Raw genomic sequence first — 19167 nt, 5'->3', positions numbered from 1 at the left:
AGGTATGTAGCGGACTTAGACCTTGTAAAATCATACTTGCAGTACAGATTTTAGTGGCTTAGTGGAAAAATAGATTATTTAGTATGCTGTGCTGATCAGTGGCCGCAGACATGAGCAAATGATGAGAGCTTGCAATGATACTATGGGAGTGTCCCTGGGCTCCTGCAGTGTCTGTGCGGAGGTGCGGAGCCGCAGATTGAGGTCAGGCATTGCTCGCTTAAACGCTATCAATCAAGGTATGGCAAAGTGCTCAGTGTGCAAATTGAGAAGGTAACGATGCACTGAGCCCTTGACCATGCCAAAAGGTGCACCAAAGCCCCCTCACTATCATTCAAAATTTAAAAAAAATTATAGTTTTTGAGAAGACCCGGGGTCATCCATGGGCATAGCACTACTCAGACAACACAGGGTGCGGGTAAAACAGCATGGCAATACTTTATTGAACCACAAAGTGAACAATAAACACATAGAACAGACCCAGCAAATACCCAAGATGGTACAACATTACACAGTCTCACCCTTCCGCTCCGCCCGCTTGGGATAGAACAGCTGCGACTTTGGAACTTCCAGGACCAACTACGTCAACCAGTGGCCCCCTCCTTCTGGCGGGCCTCCACAGAGGGAAGGTAGCAGCAAGCTTAGGAAGCTAGCAGTCCATCGAGGTACAAGACCAGGAGACCCGAGGGTCCCACCCTGGCCTCTCCGATAGTTTTCATGGGGCCAGATGACCGGCGGGTCCCAATCTGGCTTCTCCGAATGTCTCCATGAGTTACAGGCGATCGGTGGGTCCCTCCTGGCAACCCCAAACAACATATCCAGGTGACTTCATCGTCCCAACCTGGTCTCCCCAAATGTATCAATGGTCTCTCTGATGGTTAATGGAGCAGATCCGTATCTTTCTGGTCAGGGCTATATACCCTTAGGCTACAATCATATAGAATCCAAATTTGTGTCTCTTTGGGCAAAGCCATACTTCCAAGCTGATGTTCTCAGAGAATGTGATCCTTGACTCTCCCAGTAAAGTCTCTTTCCAATGTTTGTTCCAAGTCTGTCTGCTACAAAAGCACATGTCCTTTTTAAGTACACATCCACAGGTTGGTTGGAGGGGGGGGGTGAGGGCAGCCCCATGTCTCATTGTTTGAGCATTTAATGAATTTGCTTAGTTTGTCTTCCTGTCTTGTGAGTTAATAAGCCACAGGGTCAACAAAGGTTAATCAATTTTCAGAGTTGACATACAGTGGGCTCTTTAAATCAACATTATTGTTTCAGAATCAAAGAGGAGACAGCTATCAGGGTTATACAAATACTGGTCTGTTCTTATTGACCAGACACATAAATACACAAAGATAATAGTGTATTTCTCTTGGATTAACAATCTATATGTCTGGCTTATTAAGATAATAGGCTGTATCGTCAGAGTTTTTATGTCAAAATGTTTTTTTTTCTGGCATCTAAACCACCAAAATCAATACTAGAGGTACAACTTAGAATTTTAACAAGACATTTCAGTCTTTTTTTGGGGAAGGGTGGATACAATTATTTTCTTAAATAGTCATGGTAGGAGAACTGAGAGGTAAGTTCCCCTCTAAATCTAAAATGGCAGTTACACTGCAACATCATTGTGAACAAGCGTTGTTATAAACGCTCGTTTCACAATGATATTTCCATGTAAACAGGCTGCCAATCACCCGGCTAACAAGCAGAACGCTTGTTCATTGGATGAATTGATCTGTTGCACAGTGTAAAAGATCATCGTTCTTGGTGGTGCATTGTCCAGTGTGAACAGGACTCGGACTGCCTACAGCTATCTTAGCCGGATTGCTTAGTGCACATTGTTTACTTTGGTCTGCCTGTGTAACCAGTCATTTAAACTGGTAATCGGTGTATCGATTGACGGTCATCTCATGCTGCAGATTGGTCCATGTAAACAGACCTAAAGTCCTAAGCCGGTATCACACGGATTTTTTTTTGCGTATGTAAAAAATTGACTTTTTTTCATCAGATCTTCATCAGTGTTTAGTCAATGTGTCAGCTTTTACAATCAGTGTTAGAGTTTTTCTTGTATGCCAAAAAAAATATTGTCTAGCTTCTATTGTCAAGTCGTCAGTGAAAAACGGACAGCCCTGGGATGTAACTAGGGTGTCATCAACGTACTGTCCGAGTTAGGGTGCTTTCACATTGTGCTATGCCCTGTGTCTGTTGGTCCCGTTGGGGCTTATGTCTGAACCCCCCATAAAATGGGATTCGGGCGTATGCACCGTAGGGGCCATTGACTATAATGGTACCCGCAGAGCAAACATGTCATGCATCATTTTCATGTGTAACTGCCTACTGGAGGCGGACACCCAGACACAGTCTACTACATCTGAGTGTCCGCCTCCAGTAGGTGTATATACCCAAAAATGATTCATGACAGAGCATACGTTGACTCTGTTGGCGCATACTCCCGAATCCCATTTTGCGGGGGGTCAGGATGTAAGCCCCGGCGGGACCATCAAACGTAGAGAAGAATGCAGTGTGAAAGGGCCCTTATTCATTGACCAACCCATAGATTTTTATGGCTGAGTTTGATCCATGACAAGGATTAAAAATGGACATGGTTTTTTTTGTGGACATTTGGTCTACATAAAAAAGGACATGAAAAGCCCCATAGACTATAATGTGTAAGTGTTCTAACAGTAAAATAAATGTGTATAACACATTCAAGAAAACTGAACGAATGAATGGAGCCTTACAGCTTAATAGATACTTGCAAATTAGAACATTTAAGTCCCCATAGGACTGTTTTTAGAAAACTACCCCTTTTGTGGACTTGTTTGTGGGACTGTATATAGAAATACTATATATACCGTATATATAATACAATTACCACTTTTTGCACATGGTCTTGGCTATAGAGGAGTATATTATAAAACACTTTAGTGTCAGCTGTCTTGGAGGGCACCAGATGATCATAAAATTGATCTTCCTAGAACTAAGCTATTTTGTGGCAGTTTTCGATGCATATTTTTCCAGTAAAAACTAGGAGTAGATCCTAAAGAAAGGAAAAGTATCAAGAAAAAGGACCTGGGCTCTAATTCTGGTTTCGACCAGAAGACAATGTTAAAAAACAGCATTAATATCGTAGACAAGAATGAATCCTTATATTACACCCTGATATTGATTGAAATGCTCCAGTATTACCCATTACATTACGTTTTTGGGTGGACAGATGGGATGAGGTGGATACCTGCTTATCGGATAGATACTGAAAGCTATGGCATGGCTGGAAGGGTCAGGAATATTGCAGATAACTACTGAATGAATATTGCACTCCTGCCTGTGGGTTGATTATTGAAGTCTACATGCAGCAATTAAATGAATGACATCATGCGGGAATATATAGAAGAGCTCCTTCAGAAACATGGTTTACAATACTGGACATTAATTTATACTAAGACTACTTTTTCTCACTACCAAAGTATTTTCTTAGAGAGGAAAAACTTAAGAAAAAATAAAATGTCTACTAGTAGAGCAACAGTATACTGAAAAATCTATCTATAACTGGACCAATACTGCTGCGTAAGGAAACAAGAGGTTGTACTGCTGGCTATGTATATGCACATATTAAAAAAGAAATGATTTGACTATTTTTTTGAAAGTGGTGATGAAAGAAGTATAGTGGTGATTGTCTGATTCACAAAACAGTAATGCAAATCGAATGTGGTCATTACCATCCAACTTCTGAAAGCATTTAACTCCTGAATAATTAGCCACATAATCCACTGATAAACTCAATGAGAGATCTGTCCATGCCTGCATCCCTCTTGCTTTATTAGCAAAATATCAAAACTATGTAAAGGGTCAAAATTGTATTTTTTTTTGTAGAGATCCGATTTGCCAGGCATGAGAAATATAGGGTAGAAGCCCTATGCAAATCAGCCTGGAAAGCACTAGGGTGAGTCAACACTCTTGGAAAACCAGTTCGAGAACAAAAAAGCAACACATGATGAAACACAGCTCACCTATTCTTTCCCTTAACAATCCAGCACTGCCCCTCCAGTGCTGCTCCCAGTCTTTGGTTACATGAAGCCAGCACATGACTGCCAATCAGTGGCCAAAGAGGTCACATGCCATCCTACTGGCATCAATGTTCAGTAATGGGAGCCATGACCACTGCAGTGATCCGATGCCGCCGAATGCAGAAAAAAGACCACTATCACTTCTGCAGAGTCAGCAGTGGATCCTCAGTGGAAATAGGTGAGTAGTGCTTTATTTTAAGTTCTTCCCCAGCTGCTTTCAAAACATTTTGTATAAGTTGGATATTGTGCAACTGCTTTAATGAAACAATTAAGTAAAACACATATACTGGGGCTTACTTATGTTTTGCCTTGCACCTAAGTAGTCTCGCTATTTCCACCAAAGTTCTGCCAGAAATGGATTTAGATTACTTTATTAACTACATTCTTTAACCTTATTGTGCCAAAAAGAAAGAATGAGTGTGCCAAGCTCACCAGAAAGTGAGCGGGACAATAAGTCGTCTGTCTTTACATATAAGAAAGTTTGTACAATTTTTTATCTCAAAATTTCCGAGGGTGGTGCATTATAAAGGAATTTTCTTTTTGGTGTTTTTGGGTTCCGTGTAGCACTCCTTCAGGCTCTGTACTAAGCATTACACATTGATTAAGCTTTGCTTGTTGTGTTCCTTTAAATTAGATCACCTTTAGGGCAGGTGCAGACGACCGTAGATTATCTCATCCGAGAGAATCGGGTCGATAATGTAAATGACACTTCGATCAGAGTTTGATCAGAGTGTGATCATAGTGTGCTCTGATTCTGTCTGATGAGAAGATGGACAACAAAATGTCTCCATTGTGTTAATGCACGGAAGTCGGATTGTACTCAGACGTCATCTGAGTGCAGTCCAATGTTTTCCACGAACTCATTGACTTGAATGGCCGAATGCGATCCGAATATTGGATCAAACTTGGGTGTACAGTGATTTTTTTTTTTCTTACGACAAGGAAAATATCAGACATATGCACGACCCCATAAAATAACATTGGTCTGAGGGCGATCCGATGTTTTGTTAAATCACACTCAGACCGAAAACATGGTCGTAAACAGGAGCCCTAAGTGCTCACAATTAGTTCCCAAACTTTACGCCGCATTCACACCTCCATGCATAACAGTCTGAGTATGGACTATCATGTATGGACTGTCGGTGGATCTCGTGATCTAAACTTGACAGCCTCATATATACTTATGGAGCAATCATGTTCGGGTCAAGAGACCCGCAGGCGGTCGATGGATCACCATCCACACTCTAACCATGACACACAGAACACACCGATGTGTGAATGACGCATTATGAGGATGGATTCACACACAGTGGAGTTTTTAGGAAAAAATCTTAAACAAGTTTTTTGAGCCAAAGCCAGAAGTGAATCTAGCAGAATTCACTTTATATTTTCCATTTCTTTTGATTCCACTCATGACTTTGGCTAAAGAAAACTGAACCAAAACTGCAGTTGCATTAAAATAAATAGTGTGTTAATCCCCCTTGAGCTATTTTATTTTTTTGTAGAACTCTTTTAAATTAATTTGTAATTATTACTAGAATCTTCATCTTAAAACACATGTAACTTGTTACAAACCATATTACACACCTGGATTTCATTATAGAAAAGAGCTACCTGCAGTCTTAGTGAGCATTACATTTTACTTAGAAATTACACCAATAACCTTTTTTTTATAAAATATACAAGGTCAAAAATACCATACTGTTGTCTTTACATTATTCAGTACAACCAAAGTCTCTCAATTTTTTACAGATTAGGTACATTTAGGAAAAATATATAAAAAACAAGATCCTTTAGTGTTTTCAGCACACATACAACCAGCAATCATGATAATAATGTACAATATTTGTATCACCTATTAAGAATAAAGGTTTAGTAAGGAAAATTTTTCATATGAATACAAGGTATCCATGAATGTCTGTGTATTGTGTCATTGCGCCTACCTACATTTCTCCCACCATACCACCACCTTGGATAGATATGCTCCAAACGTTGAGTAAGCTGCAGATAATTAATTTGTTTTTATATGAAAACTTCTCTGCTGTTTTAATTTGGTGCATGGAGAAAGGATAAAGCATTTCCATAAGAACATTGCAAGATTATACTTCATGCCCATCTATTGTCACAGGCTTATAGGAAGACATTGACATTGGGATGAGTAGATCAAGACCAAAGTGGAGACTTTCATCATAGGCTTAAGCAGGGATGTGAATGATCTGAGTTCCTGGTCATTAAACAGAAACTGTCAGCAGGTTTATGCTATGTAATCTGAGAGCAGAATGCTCTTGGGGCTGAGAGCCTGATTCCAGTAATGTGTCACTTACTGGGCTGTGTGTTACTGTTTCAATAAAATCAGTGTTGTATCAGCAGGAGATTATCACTACAGGACTAGGTGTTTCTTGCCTCCTAGTCAACTGTACTGTGTAACCCCGCCCCCACCACTGATTGGCAGCTTTCTACAGTGTACACAGAAAGCTGCCAATCAGTGGTGAGGGTGAGAGTGTACAGAGATCAGAGCACAGAAGAGAAAACTGTGATTACTGTATATCCCAACTGCTGCACCCAATAAACTAAGTGACACATTGGTGGAATCAGAGTCTCTGCCCCTACATTATGTTGCTGTCAAATGACCTAGCAAAAACCTGGTGACAGATTCCCTTTAAAGGCCATAGACTGATTACTAATCCCAAATGAGGACTTGCTATCTGCATTTTTTCTTGGCCTCGTACACAGACATTTAGTAGAATTATAATTGATAAACCGGCCTCAAGCGTCCTTTGACCTGGGTATCAGACATTAACTTTAATTCCTTATTGATTAGTTTGCTCCTATTTCGGCAAGTACGCATCATATTCAAGAATAATTGAATTCAAAAGATGTCAGGTGCGTTTATGTCTTACCAGCAGCCCAAGTACAGCATGGTGCCCATCCATGTGTATAAGGTAGCTCATGGCACCAGCGCTGGAATTTATTTCCATTAGCAGACTTGCCCTTTATCCTTTTTTCCTTCTCAATGACCCTTATGGAGACTAAAAATTGTATATAAAGGGTATATCCACCTTTCAGACCTATTGTTATACAATGAGAGTCTACGTAAAAAGTTAAGGAACTCTGCGATACCTGTCTTGTAGCTCAGAACTACAGTCACAGTTTTGCTGGATGCTATTGGAAACAGTCAACATTATATAAGAAGACACATCCCTAAGAGCTAGGATGATGTACTACATTACAATGTGAGATTACAATACAGGGTCCGGTTTCCAAAATGCAAATCAACCCAACAGGCCCTATACACATTGAGTTGGCTCGGCATGCTGGAGGATTTCAGCTCTGAAGTATTGTAATTGCAGCTCTAAACTATAAAAGGGGCACATGTAGTGCAGAGTACAGTAGATTAATTTTTTATGTAAACTGTAAAATGCGGCAACATAATTGATTGCCCAACACTGGGCTGGAAGAGTCGGCTGAAATAATGTTCAATCAGTAGAAGAGATCTGAGGTTGACACAAGATAATTGCATACAAAGCATGTGTGGAGCAAGAAGGACATACATACAGGCTTTTTATGCCTAACAGCACTAGAATTATTAATAATAATTTCATGCAAAGTATCAGTGGCAGGTATAAATAGAAGACGAATAATTGCAGCTCTGTTTCACTTTGGTTGCCTATAAAATGTACAATAATATTCTGCTTATGTAAAAGCATGGTTGCTACAAATGAAGGTATATAATAAAGGATAAAAGCTATACATGCAAAAGTTTTCAAATCAAAAGCTCCAACATATGTAACATTTTTCAATAAATGATCCCAGTGATCCCTAGAAATCTTTTTTTCTTTCCTTTTTTTTATTCAGCGTTATTTAAAAACATGGCAAACCAAATGTCAAGCCATGGCTTAGCTGTGCAAGGCATGCATGTCATAGCCCTAGTTTCTAGAACCTATAAATACCTATACCTTGATTCCTAATTTACTGGGGTTGTCCACTTTTCTCCCAAAGCTTTGCTTGATTTCCCCCTTAAATAAGGTGAACATGGAGCATTTCGCTGCTTGAGTTCCGGACTCCCAGAATCAGTTGTGATCCACGAGAGAACCTGGAGGCAGGGTTGAACTGGCCCACCAGAGAACTGGAGAATCCTCTGGTGGGCCCTGGCTTCTCCTTCAGGAGAGTTCATAGCGCAAACCTTGCAGCTGCTATGGGGCTCTTGAGTGGGGTCCTATAATAAATAGGCTGGGTCCTTCAGAAAAGACACCTTTTCTAATGTCTTTCTTCTGCAGCCCATGTATAAGGGTCCTGAATGAGAAAATCCCCATTAAATACCCTGACAGTGTATGTAACACTGGGTTTGAAATACTATGATGAGATCTGTGGAATTAATGGCGCTATATGTGAGTAAAATAAATAAAAAATAAATATTTTTACATAAAGAAAATAATGTACTTTTATGAAAACAGTGCAGTCTTTAATGGTTAAAGTGCCTTCATTTCTATAAAAAAAAGAAAGAAGTCTGACTGTTTTTAAAGTAAACTTTTCACTCACTGTGCCCCAATCCCCAAAATAGCCCCATAGATGGGTAATAAATTGTTGGGCCATACTGACCCTCTTTATAGTAAAGCCATTATTTTCTAAAAAATTCTGAATGTAGATAAAAGTGAACTGCTATTTCCTAGGAGCCATTCTGCAGCTCTTACCTTCCACACATATAGATATCTTGTATGTAGAGCTGCAGTAATGTGTGAGGCTAATGCATAGTATCCAGACCTAATTACCCAGTATAATACAGAACAGAGTTCCCCTTTCACCCCACAGAACAGCAAAGATGTGATAAAACATATTGCATATTATATGTCTGTCCTAGAAATTCTTTCTTCCGTTGAAAGTCCTTGTATTCTTAAAAATGGCGTTCATTTTATCTCAGCATAAGCAGTACGCATGAAATCAAATGGTAAGAAACGGATACAAAGAATATACATTGTTTCTTATGTGCTTTTAGGTATAGTAGTAGCAAGTACTGGAGCAGGTATCCGGGGAGTCCATTAAACATGTCATCCAGTACTATATAAAGGGCACTAGTAAAACCATGCAGACTGCGCTTCATGCGGTAGGTTACGATCTATAATCCTTTTTGCTGAATGGCTTGTTTCCCAAAATGTTGTCAACCTCATTCACGATATGTGATGTCATCTTTGGCAGGACCTGTGCAGACACAAACATGACTGGAGTTATTGATCTACCGCTACCAACGTCAATGCACGGGCAAATCATGTTAGAAATGCATTAGTCACAATCAACAGTAAAGTTAAAGGGAACCTGTCAACTGAAATTTGGTGCTCAATCTGAGGACACCAAATAATAACTCTGGACAAATTGAGTGTAGCGATGTTAATGACTTTACTATCCCTTTTCTGTATCACCTTTCCCTCATCTGCCTAGGTGGCTCCTCCATTAAATATTCTCCTTCTGGCTTCTATTCACTGGCTTATCCCAGGTTCCAATCCCGTTTTAATCCCATTTCTCCTACGCTCCAATCACTTCTCCTTAACGATTTGTCCTTTATTTACAGTTATATGAAAAAGTTTTGGCACCCCTATTAATCTTAAGCTTAATGTTTTATAAAAATTGGTGTTTTTGCAACAGCTATTTCAGTTTGATATATGTAATAACTGTTGGACACAGTAATGTTTCTGCCTTGAAATGAGGTTTATTGTACTAACAGAAAATGTGCAATCTGCATTCAAACAAAATTTGACAGGTGCATAAGTATAGGCACCCTTATCATTTTCTTGTTTTAAATACTCCTACCTACTTTTTACTGATGTACTAAAGCACTTTTTTTGGTTTTGTAACCTCATTGAGCTTTGAACTTCATAGCCAGGTGTATGTAATCATGAGAAAAGCTACTTAAAGTGGCCACTTGCAAGTTGTTCTCCTGTTTGAATCTCCTCTGAAGAGTGGCATCATGGACTCCTCAAAACAACTGTCAAATGATCTGAAAACAAAGATTATTCAACATAGTTGTTCAGGGGAAGGATACAAAAAGCTGTCTCAGAGATTTAACCTGTCAGTTTCCACTGTGAGGAACATAGTAAGGAAATGGAAGAACACAGGGACAGTTCTTGTTAAGGCCAGAAGTGGCAGGCCAAGAAAAACATCAGAAAGGCAGAGAAGAAGAATGGTGAGATCAGTCAAGGACAATCCTCAGACCACCTCCAGAGAGTTGCAGCATCAACTTGCTGCAGATGGTGTCACTGTGCATCGGTCAACTATGCAACGCACTTTGCACAAGGAGAAGCTGTATGGGAGAGTGATGCGAAAGAAGCCGTTTCTGCAAGCACGCCACAAACAGAGTCGGTTGAGGTATGCAAAAGCACATTTGGAGAAGCCAATTTCTTTAAGGAAGAAGGTCCTGTGGACTGATGAAACCAAGATTGAGTTGTTTGGTCATACAAAAAGGAGTTATGCATGGCGGCAAAAAAACACAGCATTCCAAGAAAAACACTTGCTACCCACAGTAAAATTTGGTGGAGGTTCCATCATGCTTTGGAGCTGTGTGGCCAATGCCGGCACCGGGAATCTTGTTAAAGTTGAGGGACGCATGGATTCCACTCAGTATCAGCAGTTTCTTGACAATAATGTTCAAGAATCAGTGATAAAGTTGAAGTTAAACAGGGGATGGATCTTTCAGCAAGACAATGATCCAAAACACAGCTCCAAATCTACTCAGGCATTCATGCAGAGGAACAATTACAATGTTCTGGAATGGCCATCCCAGTCCCCAGACCTGAATATCATTGAACATCTGTGGGATCATTTGAAGAGGGCTGTCCATGCTCGGCGACCATCAAACTTAACTGAACTGGAATGGTTTTGTAAAGAGGAATGGTCAAAAATACCTTCATCCAGGATCCAGGAACTCATTAAAAGCTACAGGAAGCGACTAGAGGCTGTTATTTTTGCAAAAGGAGGATCTACTAAATATTAATGTTACTTTTCTGGTGAGGTGCCCATACTTATGCACCTGTCAAATTTTGTTTGAATGCAGATTGCACATTTTCTGTTAGTACAATAAACCTCATTTCAAGGCAGAAACATTACTGTGTCCAACAGTTATTACATATATCAAACTGAAATAGCTGTTACAAAAACACCAATTTTTATAAAACATTAAGCTTAAGATTAATAGGGGTGCCCAAACTTTTTCATATAACTGTATGTGTTATCATTTATATGCATAGTTCCCTTCTTTCCTCTGTCTCCTTTCCCTCATCTGCCTGTGTGACTCCTTCATTAAATATTGCCTTTCTGGCTTCTCTTCACTGGCCCATCCTTGGTACTTTTCCTACACTACAATCATTTCTCCTGAATACTTTGTCCTCTACTTATATTTTAACATCAAAAAGTATGCTCTCCCCTTTTCAATTTGAAATTTCCAGTTGAACTTCCCTCCCCTTCCCAATTTCCCTATTGGTTTAAGTATTCCAGTGGGTGTTCCCTATATAATGGGCATCCATTTGGGGCCTTTAAAAACCCATCTGTTGTCATGTTTTGCACATTTGGTTTTTTCACTTGATAAAGACGCCGATGCAGCGTTGAAACGCATTGTGAATAAAAAACCTTATTCTCATTACCATTTCTGAAGAATTGATTTACTCCAGCAGCGCAGCCCACCTACGTTTTCATCCAACTAGATACAATGATTTGAATAAAACATTCAAGAGTCCTACAAGACGAGTCCTAAAAGACGACACTACTCTTACTGCTCAAGACAAACCTATTGTGGAAGGTACAGACTTTATAGTAGCAGAGATGTTCAAACTCCAAACATAGACATATTGAAGAGACCTTATTTTAAAGCACCACTCCAGTGTTTTTTTTTATTTCACCGCTGGAGTGGTGCTTCTAATTTAAGGTCCCTGACCGTAGTCTTATACTTACTCGCTGTCTGCACCTTTTTTCAGCACCGCTCTGCTCCAGCGGCTCCATTTTGTGACAGCAACTTCTGACTGGCCAGAAGTCAGAGGTAACGGTCACTAGCGCTCAATGTACGAGTCTCGTAAGTCTATGAGAGCCAGAACGAAGATCTCCTAGACTTGAATTGAAAAGTGACCTTCATCTCGTTCCAGCAAATAGTGGATAGATCAGGCAGGGCACAAACTGCTGGAGACAGATGTGGTGGCGACAGAAGGTGAAGACAGCAGCGGGTAAGTATACGACTAGGTGCAGGGACCTTACATTAGTAGCGCCACTCCAGTGCTGCAATAAAAAAAAGAAGCTGGAGTGGTGCTTTAAAAAAAATGTGCTGCAATCATATTCTAATGCGTTATTTATTAACTGTACTGCATTGCAAACAAGCTGATCAGTGGAACAGAAGTTACAGATGAGACGGTGACGGCCATTTTGCGTTATACAATGCTTCATCTAGCCTCTGATTTTAGTGTTGTCTCAGGATGCAAGTTCTATTATTCCACAGCACCAAATTCTAAGATTGTGGATAGTGGTCCAATGTATTCAAAATATGCATTGATTACTTGATTGCTCCCTCTCGCCCCATCTGCCTGCGCTTGAATTCTTCCTATAGAGCTGATGGAGAATTTTTGCATCAACTAATTTGAGTAAAACTGAAGATTTTGTAATGGAAGTTATATTATTACTCTTACTTTCATATCATGGATTAAAAATTGTTCTGTGAAACTCAATCTTGTCAAAATGTTGGAAATTGTTCTTATCTTCAATGAGATATTGATTAAAATCTTACCTTTCAAAGAGGTTGTACTCAGTTATTCTGATTTATCACTAGCTCTTCTAACTGCTTACTGCTCCTTTAGGGAAAACTAAACTTCTCTTATATGGATAATCCAAATAATACTACAAAACGGTGACGATCAGAAACATTTTATATTATCTCATCTAATGTTATTATTCCCTTGTGGCCATTTGCAGTTTCTCTATATGCACTCTGTGCAGATATAATCTAACAGTGTCTGATATTCCGAATGGCAGGTAAATGTAAAATTTGTGTTTGCCAGCAGCTATTTTTATTACAATTCTCAATAAATGCTGATTTTTTTGATTTCTTGTTTTTTACACTGTGGTATGAAAAATATAGTATATATTAGAAACATAGAATAGTCTTTAAAAGGTAAGTGTCACAATGAAATCAGTGGCAAAAATTATTCACATGGTTCTGCCACAATTTCTGTTTATATGTGCATAAAATCATGCATATAGATAGATATGCAATCTGCATAGACACACATTGGTAATTGTATGACTAATATTGAAGATCGCAATGCCTTTAAACATGGCACTGTCATAGAATGCCACCTTTGATAAGAGCCAGTTTGTGACATTTCTGATTTGCTCTATGAGCTATGATGTTATTGTGAAGCAGTATGCCTCTATAGAGGAGCCGTTGATTTGAACATCTGCACAAGCCTAAGATCACTGTGCAGATGCTTGATTCCGCATCACAACAAAAAAGATAAAGATTAGTGTTGAGCGAGCACTAAAATGCTCGGGTGCTCGAAGCACGGGCCGAGCTCACTGTGATACTCGGGTGCTCGACCCGAGCAACGAGCTCAATCTTAGTCTATGGGAGACCCGAGCATTTTTGTGGCGGCACCCCCAGGAGTCTGTAGAAAGCCTAAAAAGTGCCCAAAACGATAGTGACAGTGCTCAAATTACATGGGGACAGCCCTAGGAAGCATTTCTGACTCCCAGGTCACTGCTATCAACAACGTGGTCAGAGGTATTAAGCCACTTTTAAGGGCTCACAATAAAACGTTCAAAAACAAAACTGAAACTGTTTTCCTGTGAAATATGTTAAGGAACATCCTTTCCAGGGTAAAGACTTGTGTATAAGGTAAAATAAATAACCAAAAACAAAAATACTCCTCCACACCTTGGGCTATGTTCACAAGTAGCATTTTTTATGCGTTTTTGCTCTTTTGTATTGCTTTCAACCGTGACAAATGTCATTTTAACATTGTGCAACCTTATCTGGCCATGTGCTGTGTGACACATGCATACAGTGCTGAAAAGACATGGGAACAGCATGGAGAAGACCCCTGGAAGCATCTCTGACTCCCAGGTCACTGCCTAAAAGTGTGCCCATCAGAAGTGATCCTTGCCGCATCAGAAGATGCCGACTTGCAACTATCCCCGTGCAAGTCCTTGGACCAGGGCAGTGTTCAATTGTACCTCCCCAATTCCTTGCAATGCAAGCGCAAATATGCAGCCAACCACCCACCCACAGGCAGCAATACTATACTGCTAGCTTGCACTTGAAATGGGGCCTTTTAGTTTGGAGGAGGCTGAAGCTGGCCACTACCTCATGGCTGCTTCAGCAGTGAGGTCTCCATACTCAGTCCCCAGCCGCCACTATTTGTCCCGGTAACCTTTCTCATACTTTTCTTAGCCTGGCCTGCTTTAGGGCAGCATTGGACGAGCCCACCAGACAACCAGACTCCTCCAGTGGGCCCTGGCTTCTCAATCAGAGGAGTTGAGAGTGCCAAGGTGAGGAGCATGATGATGATGATAAAAGTTAGCATCTGCTTTGTTTTCTTGGAATGCAAGCGTAAGTGTGCAGCCTGCCACCCACCCACCCCCAGGCTGCAATACCATACTGCTAGCTTGCTTGCACTTGAAATGAGGCATTTTAGGCTTGTGGAGGCAGACGCCGGCCACCATGTCATGGCTGCGTCTGCGGCCTGGTATCCATACTTAGTCCCCAGCCGCCCAGGCGGCTGGGTGTCCACACTCGGTCCCAAGCCGCCAGGGGGCGGCCGGGTGTCCATACTCGGTCCCCAGCCGCCCCTATTTGTCCCGGTGCGCCTTATACACAAGCGCGCATACCAAAACATTACCTGTGCCCTCCCCAGTGCATTTAGTGGGAAGTACAGCCTATTCTGCTGTAGTGTGTGCACACCAACCCCCTGTTCATGGCACATGCGAAGATGCCTCCCGCCCTAAACCTGTCATTGCAGACTTGCAACTATCCCCGTTCAAGTCCTTGTCCCAGGGCAGTGTTCAATTGTACCTCCCCCATTCCTTGCAATGCAAGCGCAAGTATGCAGCCTGCCACCCACCCACCCCCAGGCAGCAATACCATACTGCTTGCACTTGAAATTGAGCGGAATCTGGCCACCACATCATGGCTGCGTCGGCGGCCTGGTATCCATACTCAGTCCCCAGCCGCCCGGCGGCCGGGTGTCCACGCTTTGTCCCCAGCCACCAGGGGGCGGCCGGGTGTCCATACTTGGTCCCCAGCCACCCCTATTTGACCCAGTGCGCCTTATACACAAGCGCGCATACCAAAACTTTACCTGTGCCCTCCCCAGTGCATTTAGTGGGAAGGACAGCCTAACCACAAACACGTGGACAAGTGAATGTGGCCAGGGATGGTCCATCTCACTGACGCCTTCACACTGGGTTAATGTTGTGGAAGCCGGGACACAGTTGGACACTGGGATACAACACGTCCTCCAGACATAGAGGATTGCAGGTCCTGGGTCAATCAGGCTTCAACACAAAGTTCAGAAGGTAGACAGCAGCAGTGGTCGGCCTCCTACACAACGAGTAAATTATTCATGATCATGAGGCCATCCATCTCCTTACCTTTCTGTTCCTTGGAATGCAAGCGCATGTATGAAGTAGCGGCTAGGCCTGAGGTGGTCAGTGTTTTGGCGCATATCCTACCTCCTCCGAGGATTGCTGGATGTTTTCCTGCTACTATCCCAGTTCTATGACTCCCGTTAAAACAAAGCTTCAGGTGATGAATGATGGATGAGGTGGTGGCAAAGGAGAAATAGCAGGAGGAACAGGACCATTCACATCAATATCAGGCCAGTCAACCACACATGTCTTGTAGGATATGTTTCTGTACCAAAAGGAGCGGTTCGGCTACACAGTTATAGGGCATACAGTGAGTGCAATGCCTGCCAAAAATTTCGAGGCACTCCAATGCCCCTTTGAAGTGACATGGAGGTCAGAGGGCCTTTACTAAACCGTTTTTTCCATTTATAGCAACTGGGTCTCCTGTACACTGTTGGCCTAAGCAGTGAATGGAAGGCTTTCCAAAAATTATGAGGAACTGCAATGCCCCTTGAAACAGACGTGGATTACAGCATACTAAAAACCTTCTACCCATTATTGGGGAGTGGGTCTCCCTTAGTGTTCGCCTATGCATTGAAAAGCAAAAGCTGACTAAAATTAGGAGGAAATGCAATGCCCGTTGGAAGAGTCGTGGAGGTTAGAGGTAATTAAAAACAACATTTCAATGCCCCTTGGAAGAGCTGTGGAGTTCAGAGTGGTTTAACAAGATGGTTGAATGCCCCTTGGAAGAGAGGTGGAGGTCCCAGTGGAATAAAAAGACAATATCAATGCCCCTTGGAAAAGTGGTGGAGGTCCCAGTGGAATAAAAAGACAATATCAATGCCCCTTGGAAGAGTGGTGGAGGTCGCAGTGGAATATAAAGACAATATCAATGACCCTTTGAAAAGTGGTGGAGGTCCGAGTGGAATAAAAAGACAATATCAATGACCCTTGGAAGAGACGTGGAGGTCACAGTAGCTTAACAAGATGATTTTAATGCCCCTTGGAAGAGACGTGGAGTTCAGAGTGGTTTAACAAGACGGTTTTAATGCCCCTTGGAAGAGACATGGAGTTCAGAGTTGTTTAATAAGACGGTTTTAATTCCCCTTGGAAGAGACGTGGAGGTCACAGTAGCTTAACAAGATGGTTTTAATGACCCTTGGAAAAGGCGTGGAGTTCAGAGCGGTTTAACAAGATGGTTTTAATGAAACTTGGAAGAGACGTGGAGGTCCCAGTGGAATAAAAAGACAATATCAATGCCCCTTGGAAGAGTGGTGGAGGTTACAGTGGAATAAAAAGACAATATCAATGCCCCTTGGAAGAGTGGTGGAGGTCGCAGTGGAATAAAAAGACAATATCAATGCCCCTTGGAAGAGTGGTGGAGGTCCCAGTGGAATAAAAAGACAATATCAATGACCCTTGGAAAAGATGTGGAGGTCACAGTAGCTTAACGAGACGATTTTAATGCCCATTGGAAGAGACGTGGAGTTCAGAGTGGTTTAACAAGACGGTTTTAATGCCCCTTGGAAGAGACGTGGAGGTCCCAGTGGAATAAAAAGACAATATCAATGCCCCTTGGAAGAGTGGTGGAGGTCCCAGTGGAATAAAAAGACAATATCAATGCCCCTTGGAAGAGTGGTGGAGGTTACAGTGGAATAAAAAGACAATATCAATGCCCCTTGGAAGAGTGGTGGAGGTCGCAGTGGAAAAAAAAGACAATATCAATGCTCCTTGGAAGAGTGGTGGAGGTCCCAGTGGAATAAAAAGACAATATCAATGACCCTTGGAAGAGACGTGGCGGTCACAGTAGCTTAACAAGACGGTTTTAATGCCCCCTGCAAGAGACGTGGAGGTCACAGTAGCTTAACAAGATGGTTTTAATGCCCCTTGGAAGAGACGTGGAGGTCAGAGTGGTTTAACAAGATGGTTTTAATGCCCCTTGGAAGAGACGTGGAGGTCCCAGTGGAATAAAAAGACAATATCAATTCGCCCTTGGAAGAGTGGTGGAGGTTACAATGGAATAAAAAGACAATATCAATGCTCCTTGGAAGAGTAGTGGAGGTCGCAGTGGAATAAAAAGACAATATCAATGCCCCTTGGAAGAGTGGTGGAGGTCCCAGTGGAATAAAAAGACAATATCAATGACCCTTGGAAGAGACGTGGAGGTCACAGTAGCTTAATAAGACGGTTTTAATGCACCTTGGAAGAGACGTGGAGTTCAGAGTGGTTTAACAAGACGGTTTTAATGCCCCTTGGAAGAGACGTGGAGGTCCCAGTGGAATAAAGAGACAATATCAATGCCCCTTGGAAGAGTGGTGGAGGTCCCAGTGGAATAAAAAGACATTATCAATGCCCCTTGGAAGAGTGGTGGAGGTCGCAGTGGAATAAAAAGACAATATCAATGACCCTTGGAAGAGTGGTGGAGGTCCCAGTGGAATAAAAAGACAATATCAATGACCCTTGGAAGAGAAGTGGAGGTCACAGTAGCTTAACAAGACGATTTTAATGCCCCTTGGAAGAGACGTGGAGTTCAGAGTGGTTTAACAATACGGATTTAATGGCCCTTGGAAGAGACGTGGAGGTCACAGTAGCTTAACAAGACGATTTTAATGCCCCTTACAAGAGCCATGCAGTACAGCATATTAAAAACATTATTCCCATTATTGGGGAGTGGGTCTCCCATAGTCCTTGCCTATGCCTTCCAAGCAAAAGCTGCCAAAAATTAGGACGGAGGAAATTGCAATGCTCCTTACAAGAGCCATGCAGTACAGCATATTAAAAACATTGTTCCCATTATTGGGGAGTGGGTCTCCCATAGTCTTTGCCTATGCCTTCCAAGCAAAAGCTGCCAAAAATTAGGACGGAGGAACTTGCAATGCCCCTTACAAGAGCCATGCAGTACAGCATAGTAAAAACATTATTCCCATTTTTGGGGAGTGGGTCTCCCATAGTCTTTGCATATGCCTTCCAATCAAAAGCTGCCAAAAATTAGGACGGAGGAACTTGCAATTAGAGATGAGCGGTGTTCGACTAAAACTGTTCGCCAATCTCAAATTCGAGCTGTTTTGGGCGGTGTTCGAGTTGTTCGACGAACCCGAACGATTTGCAAAAAATTTGGCTGATCGAGGTTATGTTCGAAAACTGTTCGTGCACCTAAAGCGTGTCCTGCATGTCTGGCGCTATTTAGAGCACCAATCATGCAGGGATTGTCTGCCACTCACTGTAATGCCACAGCCATGGTGGTTGTGGCATTACAGTGATTGCCCAAATCGATGGGAACAGTGCTCACCGTGAAACATGAAAAGCCGTCAATTCAGCAGCGGCATACACCGATACCCGACAATGTAGAACAGAAAGAATAGAACATCACACATAGATTAGATAGATAGAAACATGTCAGTCACATATATAATAAGTACAGTGATAGTGTTGATTACTGCACTTGTCATTTAGTGTAAAGGATTTATTAAAAAAAATAATAAGTGTTTTCATGCACCGTCTCTTTAAAGAAGCC

General features: G+C 41.8%; 1 protein-coding gene across 3 annotated transcripts in view; it reads right to left on the bottom strand.

Moving 5' to 3' along the window:
* Positions 1–2053: 2053 nt before the first annotated feature.
* The window catches only part of KCNAB1 (potassium voltage-gated channel subfamily A regulatory beta subunit 1), a 552388-nt gene continuing 535274 nt past the window's right edge, over positions 2054–19167 (bottom strand). For all 3 annotated transcript variants that reach the window (XM_073674769.1, XM_073674770.1, XM_073674771.1), the window contains exon 14: positions 2054–9257. In XM_073674769.1, the coding sequence (XP_073530870.1) occupies positions 9168–9257 (90 nt within the window). In that variant the 3' untranslated portion in view covers positions 2054–9167. The remainder of the gene's footprint in view (positions 9258–19167) is intronic.

Source organism: Phyllobates terribilis, unplaced genomic scaffold (genome assembly GCF_046119375.1).
Source record: "Phyllobates terribilis strain yellow unplaced genomic scaffold, ASM4611937v1 Scaffold_3__8_contigs__length_932513732, whole genome shotgun sequence".
In the NCBI taxonomy this organism is placed as follows: Eukaryota; Metazoa; Chordata; class Amphibia; order Anura; family Dendrobatidae; genus Phyllobates; species Phyllobates terribilis.
Note: the sequence above shows the minus strand (reverse complement) of the source record. Positions and strands in the feature narration are given on the sequence as shown.